The following is a 14201-nucleotide window of genomic DNA, read 5'->3' as shown; positions in this document are numbered from 1 at the left end:
ACAAACCTGACTACAATAAAAGCCTTCCATGCATGGATTACAAGCTGATATATTTGTTTGCGTATCTTCATCGTTATAAGTACCCTTAAAATATATTTTTCAAATTAGGAAAATTTGCCGTAAGGTAATTATATATAAAAGTTTTATGAAAACAAAATATAGGAAAAAATAGATAATAAAAAACAAGAATCTTTTTAAAATGCAAACAGACATTTACAGAATTTAAATTCCATATTTATAATATAGTTTTGATTTTTATACTTAAAAATTTTTAAAGAATTGACAACACAACATAAAGTCATTGGTTTGATTCCCATTGCTTACATTCTGTAGTGTCCTTGCGTAAGGCACTTTAAATGGCATAAATTTTTGCAAAGTAATAACTAATCATTGATATTCTAGTCTGCGAAAGTCAATTTAAGACTGAGTTCAGGGTAACAAATGTTACTCTATGTTTAGAATGTAAAGTTGACCCACCCACAGCGAAAATAAATAAATATAAAAAATAAATAAAATTAAACCAAAGCTACTACCTAAAACCTAAATTAAAATTTGCAGTAAATTAAAAATTATAATAAAAATTGACATACCGCCAAGCAAGGTTCTGGTGTTACTGATCCAGCTGGACAGTAGTATCCTCGTGGACATGATATAGTACTTGACATTGCAGTTTCATTACAGTACTGGCCAGCATCACATTCCTTACAGGTTGAAGAACGATTTCCAGCGGAATAATAACCTAAAATAATCAAATATTTTTAAATATTTTTTCTTCATATAAGAAGGTCGACTTAACGACTTAAACATAGAGTAACATTAGTTACTCCGACCCAGTTTCAAGTTGCTTCTAGCAGTTTGTGATATTTAAAATATAATCGCATGATTATTAACCTGCTAATTATGTGCTGGCTTAGCAGAAGTTTAAATCATTTATAGCGCCTTACTCAAAGACAAATGGGTAAGAGAGCAGTGGGGATCGAGCCAAGGACCTCATGTAGTGATAATAATAATCCCATACGATTTTTCTTCTGTTATTTCATTCACTCCTTTATTTTATTTTTTATGTGTGTACTAATGTATTATATTTTATCGTAATTAATATTAATTTAATTTATACATGGTTTGGTGACTATGCCAAAATATACTTAAAGTCCTTATGTAAAACTTAATACTTATAGTATGTTTTAAATCATTAAATTGACTTTATTATTTCTCCTGTCGCGTTATTGTTATATTTATTGTATATCCTATTTATTATTTACTGTCATTAATGCGCGAAAAAATGAAATAAGAAAAACAAAACTACTTACCAACAGGACAGGGTGATTGATTTTTAGCCCCCTCTTCAGCGTAATACCCTGGCTCAGCAGAAAATTGTGTATCAGTGCTGGCACCACCCGTACAATAATAACCAGCAGAGCAGTTACCTGTTATACCAATTGAGGCCTGGTTGGCACAGAATTGACCAGGTGGGCAGGCTATGCAGTCGTCTTTACTTTTCGCATCTAAAAAATAAAGCAAGTGTTAATGTAAAATAATAACTTAACTGTGAATAAGAATTTATAATTCTGTTTCTTAAGGTTTTATGTCAACTTAAATCAAAGACAACTTTATTTTTTACAAAACATTTTAATGACACCTTTATTTTGCTTGTTTATTTTATTAAACTTAACTCCTAAACACCAAAATGTATCCAGGCTGAGCTGTCTTTAAGTTAAGTTGCCGAGAGTTAAGTTGTCTTAGAGTTAAGTTGTTTTTAGGTTAAGTTGTTTTTGAGTTAAGTTGATTTTGAGTTAAGTTGGTTTTAAGTTAGGTTGTTTTTGAGTTAGGTTGTTTTTGAGTTAAGTTGTTTTTGAGTTTAGTTGTTTTTAGGTTGAATTGTTTTTGAGTTAAGTTGTTTTCGAGTTAAGTTAGTTTGAGTTATGATGTTTTTGAGTTAAGTTGTGTTTGAGTTTAGTTGATTTTGAGTTAAGTTGTCTTCGAGTTAAATTTTTTTAGGTTAAGTTGGTTAAAGTCAAGTTTTTTTTTTAAGTTAAGTTGCTCAGAGTTAAGTTTTAATGAGTTAAACGGTTTTTGAGTCGAGTTTTTCAGAGTTGAGTCTTTTTTGGTCAAATTTACAAGTCACCATTTTTTATTACCAAAACTAAAACAAAATATTTTCACTCACTTATTTTGTTGGAGTATGATCCAGGATCACAAGATTCAGGCCAGGAGCTTCCCTCAGGACAATAACCTCCAGCAAAGCAGATAGCTCCCTGAGATCCATTAGTAGGTGTCTAAAAATTGTTTTTAAATATCAAGATTCATTTTCTTAAAGGCTGTGTATAACTATACCATTGAACATTGTTTTTTTAATTAATCTAGAAAGGTTGACATAGAGTAACATTAGTTACCCTGGCCCAGTTTAAGTCAACTTTGTTAGTTTAAGACATTATTGATAACATTACCCAACCAGCAAAAGTTCAAACCATTTACTAAAGGACCCAACTGCATAAAAGCAGTAAAAATCGAACCCAAGAAATTCTGTCATGAATCTAAGTGTACTAACCACTACACCAACATCAAAAATAATTATTAATTTTTTTTCAGCAACATTTACTTGTTTAAATATTATAAAAAATTGTTGTAAAGATCTACCGGTGTTTTAGCTCCTTCTATACAGTAATAACCAGCAGCACATTTTCCCGTTGGTTCAGTCCTTGGGTCACTTGAACAATACCAGCCCCCTATACAGGGTGTACACTCTATACTACTTTTAACCCCTGTGATGTTACTGAATGTTCCAACAGGGCACTGTTCTGGAATAGTTGAGCCAGGCATACAATAATTTCCCTAAAATAAAAAAAAGTTTTACAAATTTTTATTTTTAAATAAATATTGTACATACAATAGTAAAGATTTCATGCCTAAAACTTTATATTAAGTTTTTTTTGACAAATTTTAGATATTTTTTTCGTACATCTTTATCCTTAATGTTAGAAAACTGAATTCACAGTCTAAACATAGGATAACATTTGTTACCCTGACCTAGTCTCGAGTTGACTTTGGCATATTTTAAATACTATTAAAAATGTTGACCGATATCTAATCTGCCGATTGTTTTTTGTATATATCTTTATCCTCGATGTGGGAAAGTCGAATGCGCGACTTAAAAATAGAGTAACATCAGTTATTCCGACCCAGTCTTGAGGTGCCTGTGGCAGTTTGGGATATTATAGATTATAATTGCCCGATAATTATACTGTTGATTAAGTGCTGACTCAGCAGGAGTTTATACCGTTTATAGCGCCTTACTCAAGGGCGCTACAGCATGAGATCAGTGGGGATTGAACCCATGACCTCATGTGTGGTGTAGCAAGTGTTCTTACCACTACACCACGCTGCCGGTGAGGTGCGATTGTTTTTTTTGGTCAACAAGTTGTATTGTTTATACTGTCTTAATCAAATGATAAAAACAGTGAGAATCAAACCCAGAACTTCAAATAGTGATGCACAATACCTTAACGAATGCACATACAAGTAAAAAATAAATAAAAACACTTACCTCTGTACAAACTAAAGGCTCTGACGTTCCATTATAGGGACAATAATTTCCTGATAAACATGTCGTACAACTGTTAGATGACACCGCAGCAGTTCCGTTCAAAAATGTGCCAGCAGGACAGGGAAAACTGTCGGGTAATCCTGTTCCTGTCGGACAGTAATGTCCGCCTGGGCATGGGGCACTCTATTTTATAAAAGAAAATAATTTTAAAGCTTTTTTTAAGTAAATTACCAGACTATGTAAATACTATAAAATTTAAAAATTTTTTTAACTGAAAAGGTTGACTTTACGACCTATACATAGAGTAAAATTAGTTACCCTGACCCAGTCTCAAGTTGACTTTGGCAGTTTAGAATATTATAGATTATAATTGCCTAACAATTAAGCTGCTGATTAGTTTAGCAGAAGTTAATACCATTAAAATGGTCTTACTTAAGAGTGCTACAGCAAGGAAACAGTGGTGATCGAACCCAAAACCATTTGTAGTAATGTCAAGTATTCTAACCACTATACCATACTGCTATTTAATTACATAGTTGAGCTGGCAATTACATATTTTACTAATTTAACGCTCATTAAAAACTTGAACGTAAATTAATGTAAAATAATAATTAGGTTTTAAAATAAAATAAAACAAACCGGCGCTGTTAGATTAGTTTGATCACAATAAAATCCTTCAGTACATTCAACACATTCATAACCAGCAGTAAGTCCAGTCAGTGCACTGTAAGTCCCAATTTCACAGGGTGCTGGGTAAGGGGTCTAAAAATTAATGTTAATCACATTTTTATATCAAAACAAAACTAAAAAAGCTAAATTTCAGGTCTACTTAATTTGATTATATATTTAAACTTTAGATTGGTATTATGCCTAACTTAAAATGACTGTGACATGGAAGCAGTGGGAATCAAACCCAAGACAAAATATCGACAAAAACTCAAAACCATATTAAAAAATATTTAATTACCAGATCTCCACGTTCACAATAAAAACCAGCAGGACAAGTGAAGTTATAAAGATTTGGGGCTTGATCAGTACCAGGGGGACAATGCATGCCTGCTGGGCATAACTTATCAGGTAATATGGTAAAAGTAGTGGTAGTCTCATCACAGTATTGTCCAGCAGGGCAAATTGTACATTCTGATGCCCCATCATCCTAAATAGTAAATTTAATTTAAATCTAGAAATTTAATTTTCTTTGCTTTAATATAAATGTCACATTTTTTTATTGAACTGTCACATTTCTGCCACATTTTTTGGCATTTTTTTGTCACATTTTTTAGTCATGCTATTTTTTAAGTCATTTAAAATATTTTTGTATTTTTTTAACCTGACCCAGGACAGGTTAATAAAATAAAATCTGTGTTAGAACTTTAATGAACTAGAAAATTTATTCTTATTTTTATATATTTTTTTGGTTTTTATTTTCACTTACAGAATAAAATCCTTTTCCGCAAGGCAGGGGTTCAGTGGTTGCATTTTCGGGACAATAATAACCATCAAGACAATCACGGCAATCTTCCGGTCCATCAGAACCAGATATTGAATTATAAGTTCCACTAAAAGAAAATATATTATAAAAATGATGCCTGGGTTTAAAACTTACTACCTTCATGCTACAGCGCATTTAAGTAAGATGCTTAAAACAGTAGTGATGTGCCGATTGAAATTGTAATCGTGGATCGCCAATTTTTGAAGGTATTTTGCAATCACCCAATTAAGGACCAATCACCCAATTAAAGACCAGATATACAGAATATTGAACATCATAATTTAAATAGTGTTACGTATACTTTTGTTTGATAATTCTGCGCAAAATCATTTACAGCACGCATTAATTCCGCGCTAGTAAAAGTGTCCTTTGTTTGTGTAAATTTACTGAATCTTACAGTTAAATATTTAAACAAACGTGTGATTAAGTGAGTAGAAGTATTTAACATACAGGTTCAATTTTTTTGTAATTAAGAGATGATAAGGTTACTGATTTTTTGATCTCGTTATCAAATTGCAATAGCGATCTGATCGAAAATAATAATTACGATTGCAAGCCGATTTAGATCATAAAAGACATGGGTCTGCACATCACTGATATACAGTAAAAGTTTTTAAAAAACATAACATAAAGTATGCATTTTTCCAATTTTAACACTGTTTCTAAAAATGTTTACCTTCTAAAAATTATATTAAAAGTGAGTCAACCTCAACCCCTTTTTTTGCATTATAGAAATCAAAATAAAATACAAACTTACGGGGGACAAACTTGTGGATCACTTGCCCCCTCCCCACAGTAATGACCCTCAGTACAATCGTCACAATCTTCAAATCTAACGTTGCCAGTCATGTTTGAATACAATCCTGAACTGCAAGGGAACTGGGTAGCATATTGGGTTCCTAGAAAAAAATTTGAAGTTTTTATTAAATATTTTCTGTTTTTTCAGTATTTATTTTATTCTTGATGTGGAAAGTTTGAGTTCACAATCTAAACATAGAGTAACATTTGTTACCCCAACTCAGTCTAAAGTTGACTTTGCCAGTTTGGGATATTATTAATTATAACTGGCTAATAATCAATCTGCCAATTTTTTTAGGTCAAATCTGCCAATTTTTTTTTTCACTTAAAGGTGCTACAGTACGAAAGCAGTTAAGATCAAAAAAAAATTTGAATCACTCATACATGGCAGTTTGCAGAAAATCTTAAAACTAGACTGTATAAGAAAGAATTAGCAAGATCTGTTAAATAAGAGAGGATAAGCTAGGACCATGAAATACAAGAGAAAGCATTAGGCAGGCCAGTAAAAAATGTGTGAAAATTACGTAGGACTGTAAAGTCTAATAGAGCATTCAGCAGTACCATAAAGTATGTGAAATTAGCTAAAACCACAAAGTACAAGAGTTTTTCTAAGAACCGTGAACAAGTGACCCAAAAAAAATGTTTTAAACATCAAACAAAAAAAAATTTAAATCCTTAAAATTTATAAACTGTTTAAAAAGACTTACCTGCTGGACAGTAATAACCAGCTGGACAGGGCCCCTGGGGGCTGCTACTCCCATTTACACACCACCCTCCCCTAGGGCACTCCCAACATTCATCCAACCAAGCTAAATTTGTTTTGTTTGAGTATGACCCAGCAGGGCATGGGTGTTGGGTCATATATTGGGTTCCATTGGGGCAATAATAACCCGGGGCACAGTTGGAGGGTGATTGGTTGGTCCCGCCAGTACCTTAAAAATATTTTTATTTTTTTTGTTAATTTTTCTTTTTTTTTTTTTTTTAATTTACAAAAAAAATCTTTTTACAGATCTACCAACCTTCAAGACAAGCAAACCTCACAGGACAAATATCGCATTGATCAGCATTTGTTAAATTAAATTGGTCGGTAAATGTTCCAGCTGGACAGGGGTTTGCTGTTTCTAGATCACTTCCAGCAGGACAAAAGTGACTTTAAAAAATAAAATTTACAATTAAAAAAAAAAGTAAAACTAAATTATTTATAGTTTTGTAAAAAAAAAGGCTTTTGACACTCAAGGTAGTGGGTTTGATTTTCTTTGATGGTATGTTTATAACCTTCTATTTTATCTATAAAGTTGGCTTAATTTTTTTTAAATGCCAGAAAAACTAAATTTTTTAATTTTTTTTTTCAAAATGCCATGAAAAAAACTGTTTTAATCAAGAACCTTACAGCATGAGAGCAGTTGGGATCAAACCCACGACCTTATGTAGCAACTGTATTGACTATTACACGAAGCTGTCAGTAAAATTAAAATGCCACAAAACATATCTTACCCAGGACTGCAAGGCTTATCAGGTCCGGTTAAGCCAGTAGTTGAACAGACTTGCCCAGCAGTACATTCCACACAGTTAGCTGCACTTATTTGTCTAATATCAGGTTGAAATGTACCATTTTTGCAAGTTTCTGGATTGGCAGTGCCCGATTCACAGTAATGTCCAGCAGGGCAATCAACACATGCCCCACCACCTAAAATAATTTAAATTAAAAACTTTTAAAAATTAAATTAAAAAATTACAAAACATGCATTTCAAATTAAATAACTTAGATTAAAATTTTGTTTTAAATTTGAGTTCAAAAATTAAGTTTTTATATTTTTCTTAACTATATTTTTTACGTACCTATAGCCCCTTCTTGAGATGTATAAGTTCCAGCTGGACAAGGAATTGGTTCATCAGCACCGTCAGCATTCCCAAAATCTCCTGTGTTTATCTCACAATAATGACCTCTTGGACATGCAACACCAGGAACAGAAGAGCCTTAAAAAAGTTTTAAGTTTGAAGAAAATTTGACATTATAAATTTGAGATTTTGGGTGCGTAAGGTACTTAAGTCCAACGTTTATTAGTATCCTAATGCTGATCTAAATAACCAATTGTTAGTTTGAGGCTTAAGATATTCATAGGTCAACATTATTGAAAATATTAAAAAAGGTAACTTTAAAAACCCAAAGTGGATATTATAGGCAATGTGGACAAAATAAACAATATGCAAACATAGCTTTCTATGCTATCACTACTATTAACTTAAACTATAACCTTGCTTGCTCTGGCCATACAATAAAACTTAAAAATCACACTTTGCTTACACCTAAGTAGGATTTAGTAATACTGCTTATATATCAAACTTTGGATTTTTTAGCATAACCCGAATATATATAACAGTACAATTTTGTCCAACACAATTTAAATAAAAATTTCAAAAAAAATGTTCTAATATTACACTTGTTACAATTAAAATCTGTTATTACCTCTTTGGCAATATCTTCCCGCAGGGCAGATTTTGCATGCAGTAGTTTCATTAACTTGTTGAAGGTCAGGACCATATGTACCAGCTGGACATGGATGTTCTCCAGGGCTTTCAGTATTAATTGGACAGAATGCTCCTCTTGGACATATATTGGCAACAGTAGGAGTACCAGCAGTGCCTTTTTCACAAAAATAACCTAAAACAAATTAAAAATAAATATTATTTAAAGTTAAATATTACAAAATACATGTTATGAAAATATTAAAAAATAATTTTAATTTTTTTTTAAATTATTAATTTTTATCGCAATCAAAGATTGGTATTACACATAGATAAAGTAAAAACATGTTTTTTTATGCTATACTTAAATCTTTATATAATAAAGCCAAATAGACAATACATATAAGTTAATTTCTAAAATATTAAATTAAAAAAAACACTGTTTTTGGCTTGTGGAAAATTTTTAAAGGCAAATTTGGGTTGCAACCATATTATAATAATCGATTCAATGAAAACTAATAAAATAAACAAAAATGCAGCCTGTAGGGGTTTTAACTACATTTAACTAGTAATATTAATTACCTGCAGGGCAATCAGTACATTCTGCTTGAGATTCTAATTGTACTGTTGCACCATAAGATCCTGCTGAACATGGTTGCGCTACAGTAGCTCTCGATAAACAATAAAATCCTTAAAATAAAAACATAAAAATATTGTTGGCCCAATTTTATTTGCCATTATATATTATAGTTATTTATAATAAAAATTGAACATACATTTTTTTTCTATTTTACTTATAGCTTTATTAAATTTATATGTACAAAAAGTTGATTTTTTTAATTTTAAAGTATTTTTTATAAAAAAATAAGTTTTACCTAATGGACAAATTCCATCCTCAGGAGTAGACTTAGTGCTTGCTTCACTGCATAAATAACCAGCATTACAGTTTGTACACATTGTTGCTTTTGCGAGAGAGTATGTACCTGTAAAATAACCTTACTAAAAACCTAGCTCAACAAAATAAACCAAAAACCAGAGCAGAATTTTAAAAGTTAGATAAGTTAAACTTTAAATAGTAGTATGAACTCTTAGTTACACTACATAAGATCCTGTGTTCGATTCCTACTGCTGACATGCCAAGAAAAAAGCCAACTGATAACCTAATGATAGAACAAAATAACACAGTTTATAATATCCAAAACTGGCCAATGCAAAACATACAGGTTTAGGATAACAAATGTAAGCCTAAGACTGTAAAGACTTCTTTAATAAATTAAGAAAAATAACAATCATTTTTTTTTCTATATCTTTATTCTCGACGTGGGAAAGTCAAATGCGCGACTTAAACATAGAGTAACATAAGTTACTCCGACCCAGTCTCGAGTTGCCTGTGGCAGTTTGAGATATTATAGATTATAATTGCCCGATAATTATACTGCTAATTAAGTGCTGGCTCAGCAGGAGTTCATACCGTATATAGCGCCTTACTCAAGGGCGCTACAGCATGAGATCAGTGAGGATTGAACCCCTGACCTCATGTGTGGTGTAGCAAAAGTTCTTACCACTACACCATGCTGCCGGTATAATTATAGCATAATCATTTGGTATTTTTATGATAAACAGACTTAATACTGGTTTATAACAGTACAAATTGTTATGGACAAAAAAGTAATCTCTTTATCATAATCCCTTATTTTAAGTAGCAAATGCCCAACCTGTAAGATTAAAATAGCAATACCATTACTGGAAATGCTTAAAAATTAATTTAATTTAAAGTACCTGCAGGACATGTCACTGGTGCAATTGTATTATCAGCACACTGAAACCCAGCAGGGCAATCTGTACAAGCTATTTGTCCACCTAAACTATAAGTACCAGCAGGACAAGCTACCCCTGGTGATGTAGTAACTTCACAGTATTGTCCTTTAGGGCAAGTAGTACAAGCCTAAAAAAATAATTTGGACAAAATGTAAAAAAAAGCCAAAAGTAAATAAATTATTTTTTTCTAATTTTTTTTATTTATTTATCCTCATTATAAGAAGGTCAACTTCACTACCTAAACATAGAGTAACATCAGTTACTCCGACCCAGTCTCGAGTTGCCTGTGGCAGTTTGGGATATTATAGAATATAATTGCCCGATAATTAAACTGCTGATTAAGTGTTGGCTCAGTAGGAGTTTATATGTTTTATAGCGCCTTACTCAAGGGCACTACAGCATGGGAGCAGTGGGAATCGTACCCAAAACCTCATAAAGTTAAGCCATGTGCCTTAACCAGTTTACTTTGCTGCTGGTTTTAAACCTTAAAAAAAAACAATTTTACTAACCGTTTTTTTGGCTTCAGCAAATGTTCCAACCGGACATGTAATTACGAAAGCAGTAAAAACAGTCGGACAAGCTGTGCCAGGCTGACAGTCAGTACAAACATCTTTTCCACCTATGCTATATGAACCACTGTCACATGATTGGGGGGTGGCGGTTGTTGTTGAGGAACAAAAATATCCTGCTGGACATTTTGTACAGATCTAAAAAACAAAATATTTTATTACAGAAAAAACATAAAAATATTTTTTTTATTTATATATCTTTATGACCTAAACATAGAGCAACATGAGTTACCCCAAGTCATTCCCAAATTAGCTTTGGCAGTTTGAGATATCATAGATTATAATTGCACGATAATTAAGCTGCTAATTAAGTATTGACTCAGCAGGAGTTCATACTGTTTATAGCTCCTTACTCAAGAGCGCACAGCATAAGATCCCTGAGGATCAAACCAAAGATCTCATTCAGTGTAGAAAATGTTCTGAACACTACACCATACTGCCGATGCTTTTCAGCTCAACAAGAGTACATCCTGTTTATAGCATCTTACTCAAGGGTTACAGCAAGAGAGCAGTGGGGATCGAACCCAGAACCTAATGTGGCAAGTGTTCCAACCAATACACCATGCGAACGGCTTATTTTTAGATAAACATGTAAAACCTTAATTGACAATACATAAAGAAAGATGAAATACATACTGTTTGGTCGGCGACAGCATAATATCCAGGTTGACAAGTAATCATTAAATTACTATTAGTATAAGGACAAGCTGTACCAGCAACACAATTCTCACACATAGTTGCTCCAGCTAAAGACCAAGTTCCCTAAAAATAATATAAAACTTGGTTTAGGCTTGCTATAAAACAAAATTTGAACAAAATGTAAAATAAGAATTTTCAAAAAAAAAATAATAATTCTATATATAATAAAGCTTAGTGGAAGATCTATATATAAATATAACCAATTTACAGGCCTACAAAAATAATAAAACAGCAGTTTGTGGTGCATAATACAGGCTATCGACTATTTTTTTTTTTTTAAAATGACACGCATTTAATTACATATTACAGTTTTAAAACTTTAAAAAAAAATTTTAGGCTAAAAAAATTAAAAGTCATTAAAAAATCTATATATAATAAAACAAGTCAACAACCTGCAAAAATATTTTTATAATTCAGATAAAAAATAAATTTTAAGCAAAAAAAACTTACCGGTAAACAAAATACATTTCCGCTTCCATCTGTGTTTGGACATATCTGGCCAGCTGTACATTCAGTGCAAGTCTTCTGCCCTCCAAATGAGTAAAAACCAGTTCCACAAGCAGTCATGGTCGTGTTTGAATCTGTATCTGGACATTCAAAACCTGGTGGGCAGGGGGTACATGATGTTTGCTTCGCCAATGAATACGTTCCTTTATAAATCAAATTTTAAAATTATAAATCAAATTTTAAAATTATAAATCAAATTTTAAAATATACAGCTATATACAACTATCAAAAATATTTTAATTTAAAAAAATATGCAAAAACTCATTTTATTATTTATCCTTGATGTGGAAAAGTCAACTTTACAGTCTAACATTAAGCAACATTTTTTACCCCAAACTAGTTTTAGTTTGACCTATAGCAGTTTTGAATGTTATTAAATATAAGAGGCCAATAATTAACTTAGTGCCTTACTAAGAGGTAAACAGTATAAACTCCTGTTGAGCCAGTCTATAATATACCAAACTGTGTTATAATCTATAATATACCAAACAGGCAGTTAAAGACTGGGTCGGAGTAACTAATTTTACTCTATGTTTAGGTTGTGAAGTCGACCTTACCATATCAAGGATAAAAATATTTATAAAAAACTGTCGTTAGGTTTTTGACTCAGCAAAATTTCATACTGTATAAGAATTGAACCCAAGACCTTAAGTACAATGTGTTAACCCTTGTTTTTAATTTAAAATGAAAATAACAAAATAAGATAGAGTCACCTAAAAATAAATACGAAATTATTTTAATCAAGTTATGTTTACCTTCTTGGCAAGTTACTATAGAGAACTGATCAATATAAGGGCATGCAAATCCAGGATCACAATCTGTACAAGTTGTTTCACCATAAAGAGAATAAGTACCGGATAGACAAGCTGTAGCAACACTCTAAAAAAATAAAGTATTTATTTTGAATTTTTGTTAGCAATTGCTACCCAGACCAAGTCTTAAGTTGACTTCGGCAGTTTAAGATATAATTATTTTTTTTATATATCTAGTTTATCCTCAATGTGGGAAGGTTGAATGCGCAACCTAAACATCAAGTAACATTAGTTACTCCGACCCAGCCTCGGTTTGCCTTCAGTAATTTAGGATGTTATATAGATTATAATTGCCCGCTAATTATGCTGCTGATTAAGTGCTGGCTCAGCAGGAGTTTATACGAGTTACAGCCCCTTACTCAAAGGTGCTACAGCATGAGAGCAGTGGGGATTGAACCCACAACCTCATGGTGGTGAAATCTGACTTGGCAGTAGTTAAATACTTATAGTCGCTATAGAATAAAAGCAGTAGGAATAAACCTCAAGACCTTATATAGCAAAGCCAAATGTCCTTAGCACTACTTCATCAGGGTACGAATTAACGTTTAAAAAACGATTCGCTAAAAATGAGGTTGCATTTTTAGAGTAATTATTAGGTTCAAGTCATAATCTTCGTTTTTTTGTAACACTTGACGCATTGCGTGGCATTTTTAAAATGTAATGTATTGTTACACAATCGTTAAGAATTTTTCGCACAAAAACGAGACATTTTTAATTCTTTTAAGGTTGTGGTATGCTTTTAAAAAGCTGCGCAATAACTGAACGATCTCGGGAGCGAAGTTTACGCATTGCCAAAACATGGAAAGTTATTGTTATTAAATGCCCTATAGTCCCCTACATTTACGCAGGATTATGATGATGCAATTAAATTAGTGTGAAACCGGTGTAAAATAGATCGTAAAAATATACACGAGAGTTTTATCACTGCCTGAACCTTTTTTGGTTGATTCGCTTTTTCTAATATATTTTTTTAAAAACGATTCGCTAATTTTAAAAATCGATTCGCTTTTAGCGAATAGCGACCCGTTATTTCGTTCCCTGTTCATGATAATAAAAGGTAATACAATATAATAAAGAGAATCATTATTGATTACCCATTAAATATTGCCTTTTTTTATAAACTTGTGACTAAATATTTTTGGTTAAAACAACTTACCCCAGAGCAGCTAGCTCCTGCTGGACAAGGTTGACATTCTGAGCTACCAGGAGGAAGATAACTTCCGGTTGAGCAATTTACAGGAGCAGTTCTAAAAAATAAAAAAATTAAGATCACAATATTTTAAATAAATAAACTAATAAACTAAACAAAAAAAACAGTTTAAGGTCAAATTTTTCAAGAAAACTTTTGCACAAATACTTTAAAATATTTTTACTATAGAAATTATTTAAAATCATCCTTTAAAAACAAAACCGGAAGTGTGATGTAAAGGTCAGAACATAACACTTTCTTTACAACATGATGTTCTAGGTTTGAACCTCAGTGCTCTTATGCTGTA

The 14201-nt window shown here is 31.9% G+C and overlaps 1 protein-coding gene across 2 annotated transcripts in view; it reads right to left on the bottom strand.

The window, feature by feature from the left end:
• LOC145753014 (uncharacterized) overlaps nucleotides 1–14201 on the bottom strand; it is an 83812-nt gene that overhangs the window by 53897 nt on the left and 15714 nt on the right. For both annotated transcript variants that reach the window (XM_082569393.1, XM_082569394.1), the window contains exons 23-45: nucleotides 13862–13952; nucleotides 12649–12772; nucleotides 11837–12036; nucleotides 11324–11449; nucleotides 10628–10825; nucleotides 10080–10245; nucleotides 9176–9283; nucleotides 8883–8990; nucleotides 8302–8496; nucleotides 7674–7811; nucleotides 7329–7521; nucleotides 6854–6984; nucleotides 6542–6766; nucleotides 5794–5935; nucleotides 4980–5103; nucleotides 4512–4700; nucleotides 4184–4306; nucleotides 3545–3727; nucleotides 2638–2832; nucleotides 2168–2276; nucleotides 1311–1505; nucleotides 591–739; nucleotides 7–84 (exon numbers count right to left, since the gene is read on the bottom strand). In XM_082569393.1, coding sequence (XP_082425519.1) covers nucleotides 7–84; nucleotides 591–739; nucleotides 1311–1505; nucleotides 2168–2276; nucleotides 2638–2832; nucleotides 3545–3727; nucleotides 4184–4306; nucleotides 4512–4700; nucleotides 4980–5103; nucleotides 5794–5935; nucleotides 6542–6766; nucleotides 6854–6984; nucleotides 7329–7521; nucleotides 7674–7811; nucleotides 8302–8496; nucleotides 8883–8990; nucleotides 9176–9283; nucleotides 10080–10245; nucleotides 10628–10825; nucleotides 11324–11449; nucleotides 11837–12036; nucleotides 12649–12772; nucleotides 13862–13952 — 3490 coding nt within the window. The remainder of the gene's footprint in view (nucleotides 1–6; nucleotides 85–590; nucleotides 740–1310; nucleotides 1506–2167; nucleotides 2277–2637; nucleotides 2833–3544; nucleotides 3728–4183; nucleotides 4307–4511; nucleotides 4701–4979; nucleotides 5104–5793; nucleotides 5936–6541; nucleotides 6767–6853; nucleotides 6985–7328; nucleotides 7522–7673; nucleotides 7812–8301; nucleotides 8497–8882; nucleotides 8991–9175; nucleotides 9284–10079; nucleotides 10246–10627; nucleotides 10826–11323; nucleotides 11450–11836; nucleotides 12037–12648; nucleotides 12773–13861; nucleotides 13953–14201) is intronic.

This window comes from Corella eumyota, chromosome 5 (assembly GCF_963082875.1).
Source record: "Corella eumyota chromosome 5, kaCorEumy4.1, whole genome shotgun sequence".
Classification (NCBI taxonomy): Eukaryota; Metazoa; Chordata; class Ascidiacea; order Phlebobranchia; family Corellidae; genus Corella; species Corella eumyota.
This window is presented reverse-complemented; position numbering and strand designations above follow the sequence as displayed.